At 40.4% G+C, this 19,302-nt stretch overlaps 2 protein-coding genes across 2 annotated transcripts; both read left to right on the plus strand.

Moving 5' to 3' along the window:
* The first annotated feature begins 1,034 nt into the window (after nt 1-1,034).
* atad5a (ATPase family AAA domain containing 5a) lies at nt 1,035-13,036 on the plus strand. The gene is made up of 22 exons (XM_030408059.1): nt 1,035-1,462; nt 2,111-2,174; nt 2,582-4,395; nt 4,763-4,847; nt 4,977-5,135; nt 5,215-5,359; nt 5,445-5,705; nt 6,269-6,417; nt 6,772-6,922; nt 7,247-7,546; nt 8,013-8,109; nt 8,209-8,291; nt 8,378-8,514; nt 8,618-8,795; nt 8,937-9,101; nt 9,215-9,457; nt 9,573-9,637; nt 9,781-9,970; nt 10,601-10,758; nt 10,858-11,738; nt 11,839-11,997; nt 12,202-13,036. Exons 2-22 carry the CDS (start codon nt 2,121-2,123, stop codon nt 12,278-12,280), a joined length of 5,553 nt encoding a protein of 1,850 aa, XP_030263919.1. The 5' UTR covers nt 1,035-1,462; nt 2,111-2,120; the 3' UTR covers nt 12,281-13,036.
* A 438-nt stretch (nt 13,037-13,474) lies between these two features.
* Nucleotides 13,475-18,894, plus strand: adap2 (ArfGAP with dual PH domains 2). Its single transcript, XM_030408060.1, has 11 exons — nt 13,475-13,817; nt 14,620-14,744; nt 14,862-14,953; nt 15,205-15,293; nt 15,546-15,658; nt 16,514-16,663; nt 16,780-16,863; nt 17,098-17,160; nt 17,507-17,584; nt 17,706-17,934; nt 18,452-18,894. The coding sequence occupies exons 1-11, from the start codon at nt 13,730-13,732 to the stop codon at nt 18,478-18,480; spliced, it is 1,140 nt and encodes a 379-aa protein (XP_030263920.1). The 5' UTR covers nt 13,475-13,729; the 3' UTR covers nt 18,481-18,894.
* Nucleotides 18,895-19,302: the final 408 nt, after the last annotated feature.

Here is a 19,302-nt window from a genome sequence, read left to right on the forward strand (position 1 = left end):
CATTTTGTTTCCCCATCTCGAAAAAAAAACCACTGGCTTTTTGTGATTTCGTGAATGGGAGAAAGGTTTCACAAATCTGAAACTGTGTTTTAAGCACTCTGTTTCAGCATAGTCTGTTTAACTTGTCTGTGTGAAGTGGTCCAGATTCGACACAACATTGCCACCACATTACTGGAGCCAGTTTTATAGAACAGTGGCATTTCCCGTGTAATTTTACACATCCTCTATTTAAGTTTGAAGATATAACATGTTAGGATTGTTAAATTATCATAAGTGCATGATGGATTTTCATTATATGTTTGATGAAAAACAGTATTTTCAGTATACTTTTCAAGCCAGTAAAGTAGTAATCTAAAACAAACATGTTTTCTGTGTCGATCTCAGTGCAAGCCAGTTTCTCAATAAGCAATTATTCCCACTCTACTTTTACGACATGCACAAAACAGTATATATTCAAATCATTACACAACATCTGATGATTACATGCTAAACTAGACTTTAAACAGTTTATGCTTTCACTCGAACATAACAAAAACAGTATTCATGCCTGAAAGGTCAAGAAATTAGCTGTTCAGACATCAGAATAACTCTGGAGATACGCCCATATTCTTTACAGTATCCAACAGTGTCTGGAAAACAATGCTATCCTGCATAACATTTTGTCAATGCAGGTAGTTTCCTACCTGGTTTTGTGCTACATCAGATTTGATTAACAACTTTGCCTACAGATAACATATATCTAAAAACTGAAGGGTCTGATTTTACATGTGCGACAATCACGGATTAATCAAAAAAGATTTTTTTGTTGCTTTCATTTTAATTTACAAATATTTCCCCTCTTGTTAAGTTCACTCGTTAATACCTATTTCACATTTTCACTTGCAACTCAATGAAAATGTTTTGTTAAGTGCAGCCAGTAGAGGTAGCTGTCACTTTTCCCCCCTCCATTAAATGCCACACCACCCGCCATCTTTGTTATGGGCGAATGACGTCAGGCGATGACGGAGGCATTTTCTTTCCCGTGATTGGTTGAACGCGGTCATGCCAAAGTTCGCGTGTATTTGGCGCTCTTCAGTCTCGACCAGTCTGGCGCGTTTTTGAAAGCACAGCAAACGTCAAGAAACATGTAATTTGAATACAAACTCATAGGAATTTGGAAAGTTAGCGCTTAACGTTTTATACTATCGTTCGCATCCCCGTGGCTGACATATGGGACATGTTTGGACCACTTTTGGGACCTGTGAGGAGCGACGCTGCTTCGAGAGTAGCATCAAGCGAAGTCTGCTAGCTTGTTGTTTTACAGTTACATTTAGCTATATGTCTGTTGGCAACACACAGCTGGCACCCTCACACAATGAACTTTGCCTCTGCTGCTTGTTATTCACAAACACGGGGACGTGATTAAGAAAAGGCAAGAAGTCAGTCACCGAAGTTTCAGCAAGTTACCGGTTCACCATTATCGGTACGTATAATGTATTTTCCTCAACCTTTGTTTCTCTGGTTGCCTCTCTGTCAAATGGCACACAAACTGGAAGAGATAACTTATTGGGCTCCGTGTCAGGAATGATATTCACTTACATGTTGCTCACTGTCCCTCAACCCTGCTGGAAATTACGTAAACAGATTTATGTGTAAGCACTGTACACTGACTTTACATCAACAACTCTATTAATTCCCTGCATACTATGGTATTAATGCTACCTGAGAGTACTGTGTGTAGAAGGTAGCTGTGTTTTTGTTTACAGTGTCGGCAGAGTCAGATACGTTGGCGGTTGAGTTTGAGAAAGTATTAATAGTTTTGAATATTACATTACATTTGTTTGTGTAAAACATTAAGTGTCAATAACATTAAGTGTTGTGGTTTTAACCATTTAAGTGTTAAAGCATGAACACTCTTGTGCTCTGGTAATCACTGTTAAAGCGACTGTTATAAGTTATCATGTCACCCCTGAAGATTATTGTTAATGAACTCTTTATTTGATAGTAAGGCAAAGAAGGACAGTTAAGGTAGATGTGAAGACAATAGCTTGCGCCCTACGCCACTGAACAGTTCATGTTTGCGTGATTACTTTTCAGACCATGTCCATAAAAATGGTTTCTTTTGCTTAAGGTCTCTTCATATGATGGCTGGAGTTGTGGCTATGGCATCTGTCATTGAAGACTTTGACACCCAGGTATTTATATGAAACTAATTTATGCTATTAATCACATGCTGTAAAGGGTTTTCCTCAGTCTTATGTAAGGCTGCATGACATGGTAAAAACAAAAATCATATTGTGATTATTTTGACAGATATTATGATTGTGAAATGGTTCACCATTAATGAGAGTGATCCTTTTTGTATCACTGTTTTCATTTTCACTGATAAAACTTCCAATCAAACATGTTTGAAGGCTAGGACATCTATGCCGCGCAGTCTTAAATTATAATGTGATACTGTATCCTGACACATTGTACCTTTTATCAAAAAATTGTAGCTTCAGCATTTTGTATATTGCAGTTGGCCATATTGCAATTTTTGATTATTTTTTGATTAAATGTGTATTCTCATATTTGATTAACATTGTTCCTCTTTTCAAAGCCTTGCAAGAAATCTCGCAAAGATGGTGGCAGTCCCATTGTCAAGACAATCACAAACTACTTCTCTCCTGTACCCAAGCCTGCGGAGAAACCCTTTTCTCCTCCTCGCTCCAACAACATCATGAGCTACTTTAGCCGGAAGGCTCCTTCCTCTAAGGAAAAGACCAGCTCACCAGAACAGTCGAAAGAGAACTGTCAGACATCTGAGTTTGCAGAGAAATACACCAATCCAGAGGCAGCAGTGAAACAGCCATCTCAAAAACGGATTAGAAAGGCCAGCAAAGCTGCAAGGAAACTTGTGGAGGCTGACACTTTGAGCACTACAGAGGAGGTGAGCTGCCTGATTGTAGAAGAACCAGATGACAACAGAGACTCGGTAGCAGAAACAATCAGCAGCTGTGGTGTTCTTGGCAGTGATACAGCAGCCCTGCTGGCACAGCTCAGTACTGAGGCTTGTATCACTGTGGAAAAATCAGAGATGAATGCTATTGAGACTGTCGGTGAAAAGGATGACCATCATGAAGACGGTTCCAAATGTGGGAACAATGTCAGGCTTAAACCAGACCTGAAGAGTATTGAATTATCCCCAATTTTACCTTCAAAAGATAAAGCAAAAAAGGTCAAAACTGTTGCACGAAATTCAAGGAAGACACAACAACGAGAGGTAAAACACTCAGAACCAGAGGAGACAGAAATGGAGAGCTCCTTGTGTGATGTTAGTATGGAGGTCAATGTGGATGAGGCCTCTCAGTTAAACGGCAGCACAGTTACAATCTCCTTTGAGGAATTTGTGCGGAGTCAGAGCCAGGATAGGGGTCAAGAGAACACGGAAGATGAACAGGGCGAAGAAGATGACGGTAAAATCACAACAGAGGCAGAAGAAATGGATACTGACCAGTTAAACATCCCTAACGCTAAAGAAAGTGTAGGACCTGGGGAGCCAGCTTTCCGAGTCTCTCCTCGAGCCATCACCATCCAGGCTGAAGTGCATGCAGTCTCACCCAAACAGGAAGCCAAGGCTGTTGGAAAAGTAGCTTCTATCTTTAACAAGAGAAAAGGGGCGATGAGCCCTGCAGAAGTAGTATCATCTCCTCCCAAAGAGGCTGGACACCAACTTCCTTCAACTTCTGTGACTGTCAAGTGGAAATCCAATGTTGTTCTTGAAGAGGAAGATCTAGAGCTGGCTGTGCTTGAGAGCGAATCCACTCCCAAGTGCAGTGAGGCAGAGAGGAAGCAGTTCATGGCTGCCTTCAAAAGGCCCAGTCTTGATGGGTCCAAAACCAAACCTGGAAAGAGCCAGGGCAAACAGAAGCAACCTGGTGAGCTGGCTTTAAATGATGCAGACAAAGTTGCTGAAGAGGATGCTGGAATGCCAACATCCATTGAGCAAGTCCCTGCTGCCTCTCAGGAAAACAAAGAAGTCAAAAAGAAACCAGCAAGAAAAGGCAGAAAGAAAGGTAAAGAAGAAAATGAAGCAGTCGCTGCCCCACCTTCTGCTGCTCCTGTGGAAGAAACAGTGGCGGCAACTTTTGAGGTTGATGATAAGAAAGAGAATCCTCCTGTCACATCAACTCCCACTATCCCAACAGTGAGGAGGTCCAGAAGAGAGGCTGTCTTCAGGCAAGCACCCGAGGCCACCCCAGCATCTCCTGTCAGAAAAAACAGGAAACGCAATGCGACAAAGGATGCTGATGCTGCTGCTTTACCTACTGACAGCCCTGTGAAGATGTCCCCCCTAAAGATACGCAAGTCCAAACATGGAGTCTTTGTAGCACAGATGGTGTGCCCTCCTGACACAAAACAAAGTCCGATCAGGTGACACATACATATAGTTATGATTTAATACTGTTATACATTCTAATGTAACAGTCTTACAATGAACCCGACCAGTTTTTAGTTTTTAGTTTTTATTGAAACTTGGGAGAAATGTCAATTAAACCGTTTATGAGGATTGTGTTGTGGCACTTTTTAACTGTATTCCATTATACAGATAGGTGTTTGTTATTTAGCCTAGGCAACGCAATAAAATACAACAGCCCAACAGACCACAACATTATATTAGGTTTGTGTACTTCATACACTGCCAAATAATTGTGTATGTTTGCTTGTGTTAATTTTAATTTGCTGTTAACAGTTGCTGCTGTTTCATGTTGAAATGTTTTTTTTTTTTCTTTTTCATAAGGATTAAATTGACTAGAGTCCACAAAAATATTCCCATGGCCAAGGGTGAAGGTGGAATTGGCAAAAACACGTCTTTGGCTACTAAAGTGAGTGTGATATTTTTCACAAATTGGACAAATTCTAAATGTAATGAATTAAAGGAATTATACAAGAACATAGAGAAATGTTATCATAGTTATGGGTGGAAAATGCTGAAATTCTCTCAACTTTTTCAGACATCAAATGAGTCCAAAAAAAGGAAGCAGGCAAAGAAGTTGGTTGAGAAAGCCAGAGTGATTCAGCAGAGTAAAAAAGCTGCCGCCGAGGAAAAAGGCACCTTAAGGCGTTCCTCACGAGGCAAGGCCTCCATCAAGAAGAGCTACTGTGAAGATGAGGTACAATTTAAAGGCCCACAAAACAACACTGACTTCTACAGTTAGATTTTTTTCCTCACTATGTGGTTTGTTTTGTCAGGATTCTGTCATCTGCATGGAGGAGGACCAGGCTGCCGCTCCTCAGACAGCGTTAGAAAAGATTAAACCCCAAAAGTCTTTACGCAGTCTAAATGATGTTCTGGGAAAAGCTGCATCTGTTGGCAAAGAGACAAAGACTGTTCAAGGTGGTCTTTCTCACTTTAAATAGCTATTTAGTCTTTCCCATTTTTTTGAAAAACTTCTAATAGTGTTGTATTTTCTCTATCACAGGCTCCAAAGTGGCCTCACTGGGCCAAGAGAAAACTGCCCGGAAGGTATCGGCAGTGATTTCCATCTTTGATGAGAGCAGCTGTGATGGCTCTGAAAACTCCCAGGATGATGTGCAGTTCAGGGCACGCAGAGAGTTCTTGAAGAGTGGTCTGCCCGAGTCTTTTAAGAAACAGATCGCCAAGACGGCTGCCACCAAGGTGGCATACTCTCTTTCCTGTTCCTCTTTTCAACCAGTCATACACATGAAGCAACCAACAATTGGTAGGCTGATCCATCTTTGAACATCACATTTACTCATGAATTCTTCTTAGAAACAATTTTGAGTTGCATGTTGAGTACCTTTTGTACTCTGTTAAACTTCAGAGGAAAAGATGTTTACATTTTATCAGATTCCATTTGTTTGGTATTGATTACTTTTCAGATTCAGATTACTAATATATAAAAAAAACAGATGCATTATTTTGAGATATTAAAGATTAGGATCAGTTTTTAACTCTACATGGGGGTTGTAATATTCCAAGCTGCAACATTTAATTGATAAGCATTGATAATTATACTTCAGTAACAGAACATGTATTACTCTGAAAACAGCCATTATTGCATAAGTCATTTTACCTTTGGTACTTTGAATTACATTTATGTGAAGCAAAGTATTACTTAGTAGTATCACTATTTACATTTAAGTTAATGATGTCAATACCTCAGTTACCACTATTATTTTATAAGGCGGACATTTTTATTATTATATTATAAAGGAGTGGTGGGAACAGATAAATCAAGAGGGATGAGAGTCCACTAAACCTTGTTTTTGTCATGTTTTCCAGATTGCCCCCTCTGGAGTCTGCCATGGCCTGAGTCTTCATTACTGTCTCATCTGAAAGGGCGTTGGTGCCAAACATCCAGCTCTCTTCCGTCTGTTAGTGGCTCCCTATGTGTGAGGACAGAACCAGCCAGTAGAGTCTTTTGTGAGCGGGTATGTTGAAGTAACTGTAATGAAATTATTCTCCTTTCCCTAAATGTTCAGTGAACTCGATACCAATGTAGATCAAATTGTCTGGGATTTAGTTGCATGTTTTGCAGTATAACAATTGTCTAGTTTATAGCTGAATACCTGTCTGCCAGCAAAGCTATGTTGAATTCAAAAAGGCTAGTAAAGAAAGGCTGCATTAAAAACAGACACTTAAATGCTTGTATCATTCCATTTTGGATGGTACGCTAGCATACAATCCAGATGTTTTGATGTTATGGGGGCACTTTCCTGAAGAACAACAAAGGGCTTTAACAACTGGGTTGATGTTTAGTAATATTTGTTTTATTCCTGTTGAAGGGTTCTGGCTGGAGGCCTGCGATCTCTGAAAGTGATCTTCAGCTTCTAACAGAGGATGTCAGCACTTCCAATCCTCCGTTCCCTGTTCAGATATTCATCGCTCACTTCCTGAAGAGACGAACTGATCACCAGCAGCAGTGCACAGCCTCAGGTTGGTCTGACTGCACTGAAACAAAAGTACATACAGAATGTTGTATTGTAAAGCATCGGGTTGCAGTAAAAACATTTTTAGACATGATTTCCTTCATCATTTTCATTGTATTCAGTTACCATTACTAAAATCTACAGGAGGAAATGGTGTACAAGTGCTCATTCATTTTTAAGTTATCTACTCTGCCCCTCAAAGCCCAAATGTTGAGGCGTTATTCAATTAAGTTAATGCAAACAAAAACACATCAATGAACTGCTGCCAAACTACAGACTGAATTGCACTTTTAGAGATTTATTCTCAACATCTTTGCATGTTATTTACTAGAATCAGAGGCTATAACCAGAGTCACCACACTACCAGCTGAACCAGTAGGAGGAAAGAGGAAGAGGATGGAGGATGAAGGGGAAATGACAGCAAAGGGGGCTAAGAAGCAAAGGGCCAACTCCTCAGAGGAGAAAATATCCACAGCTGAGCCGGAGCCAGCAAAAAGAGGAGGTCGTACGAGACGATCTCAGAGATCCAGGATGGAGGAGCAGGCGAACGAGAAAGCCAAGCCTTCGGTCAAAGCTACTCCTATCCCATGTGAGGATGACGTGATTTTGGTAGAGGACACTAGGAAAAAAGGTAACACTCTCTTTGAATTTTTTGATAAATAAACAATACTTCATCCAATTAGGAAACTGGCATAAGATGAAATTAAATGATTTTTAAACATACCCTCCTGGGTTTTACTATTTCAAATGTGTTGTTATCAATCCCACAGCTGATAGTCTCTGATCATTAAGTGTGGACAAACGTTTAAAATGTAAAGGTTTAGTAGTGGGACTTAAGTGTTAAAAATAGAGCCACTGCCAGCTCCACCGCAACTACGTGTGAAGAAAACACACATACCAAACTGGCATGAGACTAACATACAAGAACCTCAGTGGTGCTAGTAATACATCATTTGTAGCCTCATTGTTGACATATCTCTTAAAATTCAGCCAATGGTTTATGTAAATTTCGTTAGCTGTTCTTTATTGAATTTTTTTTTTCTTTCTATGTAACAAGTATTTAAAGCCTTGAACTCAGTCCATAATTTGTTCCACAGATGAATTGAAGGAAGACGTGTTATGGACAGACAAATATCAGCCTCAGCACTCCAGCGACATTATAGGCAACACTGCCTCAGTGAGGAGGCTGTACAGGTGAGGAACTTAAATTGCTGTATTGACACTGTATTTGCTTATACTCTTTTTTTTTTTTCATGTTTAATCTTTCTTTTTCTATTTTTTTGTGGTCAACAGCTGGCTAAAAGAATGGAAACTCCGTGCAGACCGTGAAGAGAATAAAAAGCTGAAGGAGAATAAACGGGAGGAAGGTGGCAATGGTGGGATATCTCTTTGTCTCTTCATAACTACTTTTGTTGGCTTGATGCGTGTTCATTTTGACTCCATGATGGCTCTTTTCATCCAGACTCGGACTGGGACTGCAGAGAAGAGGACTCCCAGGATGGAGAGGACATGTTATGTAATACAATTCTCATCACAGGACCCACTGGAGTTGGAAAGACAGCTGCAGTCTATGCTTGTGCCCAGGAGCTGGGCTTCAAGGTATTCAGTGGTTTCAGTATTTACTAAGGTTCAGTGTACATAACTGTGACACTTGTATAGGATTAAGTGTCCTTATTTCATGACCTCGTTCTGGTGTTTCAAGGTGTTTGAGGTGAATGCTTCATCTCAGCGGAGTGGTCGTCTAATTCTGTCCCAGCTGAAGGAAGCCACCCAGTCACACCAGGTGGATAATCAGGGGGTCAACGCCCACAAACCCACCTACTTCAACAGCTATGGCACAAGCAGCAGCGCTGGCACTCTCAGGCCTGGATCCTCTCCCAGTATGTACCTAGCTGAAATTGAAAGCACTGTTTCTATTGAGGTGCTGGTTTGTGAGGGGGTCTGTTTTATATGCAACTGGATTTGCATGTCATGTGACTATGACAAAATGTCCACAAACTTTATCTTCATTCATCTTCCAGGGAAGCTGAACTCACCTCGCAAGGTGGTTTCCTCTCCCAGGAAACATCCCCAGTCCCCAAGAGGTGGTAAAAGAGGAGGCCTGGCTCCCACCTCTTTAACTAACTTCTTCAAAATGGGTCGTCCCATCAGAGAGACGCCTAACACCAAGAAAAATGAACAAACGGGTAAGTACACCGTAAGTACCTGTATGATAATGTAACCTTCATGAAAAGTTTTTATCAGGGCTTTAATTGTACGTGTTTTGTTTTTTGTCACTCTTCCTCATCTCTTCATATAGCTGCTTCGAAGAGAGTCACCAAAACAAATGAGTGTGCCAATAAGCAAAAAGACTCTGTAGTGAAATCACCAATAGCTGCCACCCCCAAAGAGAAAAACAACGAAGAGCAGAACAAGAAGACGGCCACCTCACTTATTTTGTTTGAAGAAGTGGATGTTATTTTTGATGATGACTCAGGGTTTCTAGCTGCCATCAAGACCTTTATGACTACGACCAAGAGGCCAGTCATCCTCACTACCAGTGGTGAGTAGGAGGAAGAAGGTCAAGGCCTGTGTCTTGCAGTCTGTCCAGTGTTGATCGTATTTATTTATAATCTCTCTCTGTTTTGAGTTTTAATCAAATCTTGTATGTTTTGTAGATCCTACGTTCAGCACCATGTTTGATGGCAACTTCGAAGAGATCCTTTTCAGAGCGCCTTCAGTGGTGAGTGGATGATATACTGAACACAATTGTTTCACTGTTGGAACTTATTGAATGAATGAGTTGCAGCTTTATATAGTAATGCTTGTCAAATGGGAGAGATCAGGTGTGAAAGTTTACTTTATGTCCTTCTCTCCCTGCTACAGTTGGATGCGAGCAGCTTCCTGCAGGTCTTGTGTCTGGCAGAGGACATAAGGACAGACCCAAGGGACATCAGCGCTCTGCTCAGACTCAACGGCTGCGACATCAGGCAGAGTTTACTGCAGCTGCAGTTCTGGACTCGCAGCGGAGGTGGCCACTCTGCAACAAGGCCTTTGAGGTGCACCAGCAAAAATGGTAAGGAGATGAGAGAAGGATTTAGTTTTATTTCTTTTTTCCTTTACAGATGTTATGATAAATCAATTGTAGATTAACTCAATCTACCTTTTTTAAACGGTTGAGCAATTTCTGTCTGCTGTTGACCTTGGGGAAATTATCCATGCGTCCAAAAAGCAGTTGCTCTGCTTTTAACTGGAACAAAAAGAAAATAACGCATTGCCCCATTTTTGGCATGTGTTTAATCGGATTATATCTCTGAACTGTTAGAGCCATATGTACAAGGACAAACAACAGAAAAAGCTTTTCTAACAGTTTCCAAGTCTCTACTTGCAACCAAGAGTGTATTTTACTCTGCATTTTCTGTCATGGTATCCGATCTAGAACAAATTGGCCATCACAATCCAGTTATGTTACAACATCACCTTAAAATGCACTTTTTGTAAGATGGCTTTTAAATGACTGGTGTGATTTTTCTATGCTTTAGAAAATATATTAAATATTATTTGTCTAATTTTATGGAAGCTGGTTTTAGGTTTTACTGTATTTTTATATTACTTTCTCATGTCTTATTTGTAAAAACACCTGTTATGTGTTATTAGAAAGGACCTCATAACCCAAAAGGTATTTTTCTACTCATTCTTTAAACAGTTGAACTAAAGAAAGAGACTGATGAAGGGGCAGCCAGCATGTCTGACTGTGCAGTGACTGTCCCATCCACACTCCCTCCCTGTGACAGCAGCTGCACTGAGTGCATGCTGGGCCTGCTGAATGTTGAACCTAAGAGAGACATTTGGGAGCTGCTCAGGGTAATTCTTTCATTTAAAACATACGTTCACTATTTATTATCTTTGTTTATTCAGATTGTACTTGATTTAAGATACTGACCAGGTGCATGTTCTCAACAGGGTGGAAGTGCAATGGAGGAGGCATTATGCTCAGAGTTGCTGACTAACAGCCAGCGTCTAGGAGTGGACCTGCTCTATTCCAATATGGAGAAACTCTTACCTCTACCAAGCACACAGTTGACTACCTCCACCTGCAAGCTAAAGCTTTCTGTTTCTGTATCACAAGACCAGCCTTCTGTTAATCCAAAAGATGTACAGTCAACCAGCCTGCATGGTGTGCTGCCATCACATGCCAGGTTATTACACACGGTGGAGACAGAGGATTTATCTGATGATGGCAGTCCAGTTAAAATGTCCAATAGAATGAGGAAGACCAAGAGGCGGCACCAACTACCGGACCAGGATGGTTTGCATTCTGACTCGGATTCAGAAGACGGTTTTCTATCCCTCTGCAAGCCACAGCGTGCCCCTCAGATGAAGGATGAAGTCAAAGAGAGTTTAGTTACAAAGACAGTGAAGAGAAAACCACTGACTCCTGAGGAGCGGCAAAAAAGTCTCCCTGTCTCCCAGTGCCTAGAATCAATAGCTGACTTTTTAGACAACATGTCCTTCATGGACTCCTCCCTGCTTGTTCATCCAGAAGCGGGTAACAATCGTAGAAGAACGTCACCTGGTGCACTGGTGAAAGACGGGATGACAGATGAGTCCAGGGTCGAGATTGACAGAGGGTGTTTGGTGAGAGATGAGTCGGCCTTGGAGATCCCGGCTGCTGTGGAGGCTCTTAGCTTCTACAAGTGTCGGCTTTCCACTGTGACGGCCTGGAACAAAGCCCAACAACTAGAAGGAGTTCTGGGACAGGAGGCTGCAGCAGAGCTCAGCCTCCCTGTGGCTGCTCATCGTAATGGTTACAGTTTCAGTCAGGACAGCCCCTGTCAACCACAGTGAGTCTTATCAGCCTACCTTTGCACAATCAGTTGGTCACTGTGAATTGGAACTTAACCAATTCAAGGAAAGGTAATTTTGTGTCTTGATATGTTCCAGGCTGGTCCAGCGAAGAAGAGAAGTGATGGAGAATCTGATGTTGAAAGGAGTGTTTGGTAGCCTGGGCAACAGACCGGCTGCTTCTCTGGACTACTTACCAGCCCTCCGCACCATCTGCAGATCAGAGCAGCTTAAGGAGCAGGGCAAAGTTAAACGAAGGTAAGCATACAGGAAACCATAGCTGGCCAGCAGCATCAGGTTGTTGTGACACCAAGCTGATATGACCAACAGGCTACAAATAAATAGGTTTAAAGTTTAAGCTGAGGTGTCTTTGTGTGCCAGTCACAGAGCATGTTTGCAATCACCCCAAGTCTGTTAAAATGTATCCACAGCAAACTGAGCTGTTTTTTTCCCCCATTCCAGGTTCCTGCACTATCTAGATGCAATCCACCTGGGTCTTGACAAGAGCACTCTACAGCACCTTGCTGAAGACTTCCTATAAACCACAGAGAAAACCAGTGGTCTTGCCTGTAGAGTGGTCACACTTTTAAGAGACATTTTTGAATTTAAATTGGAAGAAGGAGGGCATTTACATGTTGGCTTTCTTTCAGGACAACAGAAGTCAGTGTTGCCTCTTGTCTCTATGAACTCAGCTTGAACTGACTTGGCTAGTTTGTCAGAGGTGTGCGCACAAAGGACTCTGAAGTTTCAACATTATTTTTAAGATGATGAATGACTGAATCACTGCATACAGAGAGCGTTCTCAGCTCAAGGGCGCAAAGCTAAATGACCTCAAATTTGCTCTGATTCAGCAAATCTTTTGGTGCTTTCAGATAATGCACTAAAGATGACTACTTTGTAATTGTGAGATGGACTGGAGGGTGTGTTTTGTACGATAGTGTTTTATACTTTGAAGCTACATTAATCGATTAGCTTTACATTTGCTTTTTGAGGAGCAAGTATGTGTCATTAATGATTTGTAAGAGATTAACATGTAAAATAGATTTGCTTCTGTATTTAAGGGCTGTGTGTAAATTGTCTCACCACAAAGTACTGTCGATGCACATAGGATTTTATTTCTGTTCAGGTTCATAGAAGTCCGACAGCTTATGACAAAAGTTAACCGTCACTATCACATTTGTCACATTTTTCTTTCCTTTTTTGGTAATTTCTTTTGTTTTGTTTTTTCAGCCTTAAATATGTACACATTATCACAGTGGTTTTTCTTGTGACTAAATAAAGGTTTACCACAACCAAATTAATAAATTCTCATCATTATCTGTATGTGCTAATTTCCAGCAAATGGCGTCCTCCCCCCAGTCTTGACCTGAGTATGTAGACCTGTAACAGTCAGTCAATAATGGATCACTATATCGAAATAAAATCAATCGCTAACTATTTTGCAAGTAAAAATGTCAAACATCTGCTGGTTCTGGCTTCTTGAATGTAGGAATTTGCTGCGGCGAGAGAGTAAATGAAGAGTATTTTCGTTTTCTACAATGAAACAATCTGAAGATGGGAGATCGTTTGATGCTGTGTTGACAACATGATGAAGTTATGTTTGCTTTGAATGCATAACGCATGTAAATTAGATGTGAATATTGTGTCATTGCACAGTAGACAGACTGATTTCACCTGAGCGTGTCATCAAATGCATAACTGAATGTCTTATCAGCGTTTATATTTGTGCACAAAGGCAGGCTGCTGTAACAACTCCGTCACAATGGACGCGCTCATTGTTTCCTGCAGTTCAGCCCGACGCGCTCCAGTGGAGGGAGTTCCCGTCTGCTCCGTGTTGTGACATCCAAAAGTAATCTGGCGCAAGTTCCAGTTTTCATCTTGACATTTTGTCCGTCGCTTTCCGCCACGTGTGAAGCTATGTGACCACCATGTTTTTTTTCTACGGCGGGATTCATCATCGTGTGAGAGGAGACCCCGACTTTGTACCGAAATGGCAAACCATGAGCGAAACAAAAAGATCTTACTGGAACTGGTGAAGCAGCCGCTCAACAACCGGTGCGCGGACTGTGGTGCCGCCGGTAAGAGACGTGCCTGTCATTTGAATGTTATACTGCATTTACAGGAACTATTATAGTCTTAGTTCATTTAGATTTGATTAGAACTTAGTTGTTGTTTTTTTTGTAAGGACAAGAATTTAAGAGCTTTTATTATTTTAAAAGCTGATCAGTCTCATATCATCTGCTTCAACACTGTCGTGTGTTTACTTTGTCACTGCAAACGAGGCATGATAAGTTTCATTGATGATTTGGTTTGCTTTGCCTGTATTGAATAGGCTTTTGGAATGTGCACTCATTTAATGCATGGTATCAGTCTATATGAATAAAATCCCAAAAGGGTGTTTTGTTGCCTCAGAAGGTTTTAAAGAAGGTCCCTGTGTCAAAAAGTAGTCTGACGATGATACTGTAGCTAAATATAAACATTTATAAATTATTTTTGGTTATTTAAAGACACAAAATCTTATTATATAAAGGGGTATTTGTTCTGAAAGTGATATGTTATAGATTTGATTGAAATAATGAGTAAGTAACAATGATTAAAAGGTCAACAGAATTCAAGCCATAATTCATTTGAGTAACATTTCAGAAATACAAATCTACTGGATCCGTTAGCAGAAACGAATAGAAAACTCAAATTGTCAAACTTTACTCAGCAGTTCTTTGTATTGATGAGGCTACAGTCGTATCGAATGCTGTTTTATTTTGCTTTCAAACACTTGAATTTACTTTTAAATCAGATTCAAAGAGGACTAGTGGATAAAAAAGCAGATACACATGGTGAACATTTGTAATTTAACAATCCTACTTCTTCTGCACACCTCAGATCCAGACTGGGCATCCTACAAGCTGGGTGTGTTTGTGTGTCTGACCTGCTCTGGCATCCATCGCAGCCTGTCCAGCCGGGTCAAATCCATCAAGCTGGACTACTGGGAGGATGAGCTGGTGGAGGTATGGACTGCTTTGTCATGTTACTATTGCTATGATGATTTTACTTGGTCAATTCATCTTTTCATTTGAAGGTGTCCATGTGTAATCTTTCTGTTTCCTTTTTTGGGGTCCTGGAAGTTCATGAAAGCCAATGGCAACGCCAGCGCCCAAGCTCTGTATGAGAAGGCTGTTCCAGCGTACTACTATCAGCCACAGGAAAGTGACTGTATGTGAGTATTTTTCCAGGATATTCATGTTCTTCTGACCTGGTGACTGGCTCATGTCTTCATAACGGAATATTTGTGTCCCACAATCACAGACTGCTGACTGGGCATTGCCACAAAAATAGAGAGAAGTGCAACCAGTGACTGTAGAAGTGAAATATAGATGGATTTCTGCTGCTAGATCTAGACTTAATGAATCGCGCTCTTGTGGTTTGTAGTTTCTGTCGTGCTGTATATGTTTTGCTCTTCATCTGCAGCGTCTTAAGAGAGCAGTGGATACGGGCAAAATATGAAAGGATGGAATTCACGGGAGAAACCAAGTATCCACCAATTTCATATACAACAGGTGATGTTTGCCGACACATTTGTCTACTACAGAACATGCATCTGTTGCTTTTAAACTAATATAAACATGCAGTTCCCCATTCTCAAGCAGAACCGTGTAAGAAAAACCTGTTCATTGCACCAGGAAGTGAAAACTGACTGGATTGTCACCATTGTAAAAATGTTTGGCTTTGATACCAATACACGTTCATTTTGGGTTTAACCTGTATGTGTTCAAGCACCTGTGACTCAGTGTTTTTTGTATTGAATCCAGGTTTCTATGAAGGCATGCTGTGGAAGAAAGGGAAAGAGAACACACAGTTTCTGAAGAGGAAGTTTGTACTGTCAGAGAGAGAATTCACCCTGACTTACTTTAACAAGGAAAATGTGAGTTCCCAGCAACTCGATGACACATTTTAAACACACTGTGCGACATAAAAGAACAATTACTTAAAAAAACAATTTAAACTTTACAAGATGTGGTGTTGATGGTAATATTTCTTATGTGGCCATTGTGTGTATTGCTGGATTTGAACCAAACTGATTACTTTGATTCGAAACCATTTACTTACAGCGGTTTTAACTATGTTTTATTTTTAATAATTTATGGCAATTTACATGTGTTAATCAATTTTTATTAGCTATATGTCAGCGGATAGTAACATGATTTTAAAAAACGAGACCTTCCCTGTCTCTCTGTTGCTTAAATAAGCCTGTGGATAATTTGTTTAAGTTGTTTAACACTGCTGGACTGTGGATTTCTCTGTGAAGGACTTGGGTCAGATTTTCCACAAAAGTTCAAAGGATGCAACTTTCTGCACATTTTTTAGTGTCTCTCTCCGCTCTACTAACAAAGTGGAACAGTGATTAACATTAGTTAGAGTCCACAAACATAAACTAACGACCGACTTCACCACCATCATAGTAGTGATGCTTGTATGGTCATTTTAGCAGGTGCACTGTTTTTCACGTTCTCCATCGTTGTTTACCTTGTTAGTGTGCTAATGACTTTCTGCACTAAATACAAAGTACAGTTCAGGTTGACGGAATGTGTTTAGTTTTGCAAGTCTTTGGTCAGAAACTGATGCATTGGACCATGAATGTTTTTCTATAATTCATGGCAATGCATTATAGCATGGCTAAAAATGAGTGTACAAGAATTAGAATGCTAAATAAATCCAGTTTCTGTATCCTTTGTACCAACTCTGAAGTGCATATCTATATACTGTATTTGTGATCTAGGAGTCCAAAGGCCCCAAAGCTGTAATCTCCATCAAGGACTTAAATGCCACCTTTCAACCAGATAAGATTGGTCATCCACACGGACTGCAGCTCACCTACCAAGATGACAATCACACCCGGAACCTTTATGTTTATCACGAGAGTCCTGAGGTGCGACTGCGTGATCATCCCAAGTGTAAATAACAGTGACCAGCAGGTGTTTTACTGATTGTTATACAGTAGCTTTAGGGCTGTGGAGAAGCTCAGGTTCTCTTCTTCTACTCTAGGAAATTGTCTCGTGGTACAATGCCATCCGTGCTGCCCGCTATGCATACCTGAAGACAGCATACCCGACTGGCAGCGATGAAGAAGTAGGCATCACACCTTCTTAGCACCAAATAGACGGACAAGATGTTTGGTCATAGTAACCTTTCAGTTACTCCCAGATGGGGATGCACTTTTAAAAAGCATTCTAAATACCAGTTAATTCACAGCTGATGCAGCGAGCTGTCATTTTCAACAGAGTCAACGGCAATAAGAATAGAAACTTTTTTTTTCACTTTACGTGTTAAAGCTTGATACATGTATCTTTGTCTCGTTGCCAGCTGATACCAAAGATAACAAGAAACTACCTCAAAGAGGGGTACATGGAAAAGACAGGGCCGTTGGTAAGTAATTAAAGAACAAAACAGGAAATGTATAGTAGATGGAAACATGTTCTTACAGGAGATTTATTTGTATATATTTATTTTTGTCAGCACTCAAGTACTTCTTCTTCTGCTGTCTTCACCAGTGGAGTTATTGTTGTTGGCGACAGTAGAAGTACATTTGAGAGTTTCTGTTCCTCTTGCATACACAAATACACATATTCAAATGCACTTGATGGCACTTTTTTATAGATTTAAAAAAAGGTTATCTGTGTGGTAGTTGTTGAATTGCTCCAAATATACTGCAGTTGTGAATGTAAAGTGATTAAATTATTAGCATTGCATATATTGAATCTGTTTTTAACAGCAAAAGGAGCCATTCAAAAAGAGGTGGTTTATATTGGATTCTCAAAATAGGAAGTTGTTCTACTTCAAAGGCCAGTTGGTGAGAACAAAACCTCTTCTCCTTCTTAACCCAATGATGTGCACTGCTGTAGTGATTATAAACACTTAACAACCTCTATTATGTTTGATATTAATTAGTTTTCTCTATTGTATGTATGAAGGACGCAGAGGAGTTGGGGGTAATTTTCATCGGCACAGAGAGCAAAGGCTACTCTGTTAAGGAGTATGTCCCAAAGCATGCTCGGGGAAACAAATGGAAGTGCGGGGTTATGGTGGCGACGCCCGAGCGACAGTTTGTCTTCATGTGTGAGCAGGAGAGAGAACAGAGAGAGTGGCTGGACGCCCTCAAACAAGTCCTGCACAGGCCCATGGCACCGCAGGATTATACCGGTAAGCAAGGCCGGCAGTAATGAAAACATGTACATGTGCAGTGCAAATATATGTGCTTTCTAATATTCACATGTGCATGTGTAAGCTTCAGCTTGAAACATTTTTTGGTCTGTGGAGTGGAGTTTGAGAGGGTTTATTTGCCTTTAAACTGCCACCTTAAGGAACACAGATATTTTCCTGGACAGTAGTCTATCATCTTTATATAATGGGTATCGAAGTAATTAGTTGGTCAAACAAATCTTCATCGAGCACAAGCAGAGCTGTGTCATGCAAGTTGTCCTCCACATTTGTTTTCAGTTAATCAACCATCCAAATTCATGCCAATCAATCCAATAGTTTTTTCAGGACCTCACTTAATATAATAATGTTAACCTCATGGAGGAAATGCCAGTGTTACACAGAAGCCAGTAGGATTCATCTTTCGAGGACCATGAATGTCTGTACAGAATACACGGTCTTCCATCTGATAATTGTATGCATCTATATGACCCCATTGTACCCTTGTTTCTTATTTCAGTTGAAGCCAGTATGAAGTATAAAAGATAAACTACAGAGAGGTGTGTGAACAGGATGATGACTGCAGCGTTTGAAAACACAGGCGTTGGCGCTACTGCTGAATTGTTCACCGTGATGCTCCAAGTACTGACTCTCCACATTGATCCACGATTCTGACTCTGCTCTCTGCCACAGTGTGTATTAAAGACTATTCACTCCCATAAACTGATACTGGATCTGATGCTCGATGTCAGATTACAGACTGTATGTGTCTTTATGTAAAATCCCCTCTTATGCCCAAAGATTCACGGTTTCAGTCACTGCATATTATCATGCTATTTTTATGATGTCTCTCAGGGTTTAATATTTAAGCATTTCTAATGAAGAAGCATATGAATTTTCATTTGGTAATGAACGTGTTTTATGACACTCCCCCCCGGAGAAAATAAAAGATTTTTTTTAAAACACGGTGTGGTTTATTTCATGGATTACTTGTGAAGTTCACTTAAATTTGTAGGGGTCTTTAATTGAATCCCAACACCTATTATAGTTGCGACAACATGGGTTTCTATTTGCATTCAGACAGCATTTGTAAATTTAATTTTAACATACGACTTCGGCTACATTCCTTAAATTTAACCCAACTGAATACTGAATATTGTTTTCTAATTTTTATCTAAATGTATATGTTCTCAAGTTATTATAATCAGTTCCGTTTAGGGCATGCCAGCTCGCCCCCCTCAATTTTGGTGACTTTCTTTGCTTTGAAAATAGAAAATATATCCAAGCAAAATTTTATTATGTTTTGCCATAAATACACACACACTTTTATTCACAAAAAGAAGACATAAAAACAGAATGTCAGATTCAATC

Source organism: Sparus aurata, chromosome 23 (assembly GCF_900880675.1).
Source record: "Sparus aurata chromosome 23, fSpaAur1.1, whole genome shotgun sequence".
Lineage (NCBI taxonomy): Eukaryota > Metazoa > Chordata > Actinopteri > Spariformes > Sparidae > Sparus > Sparus aurata.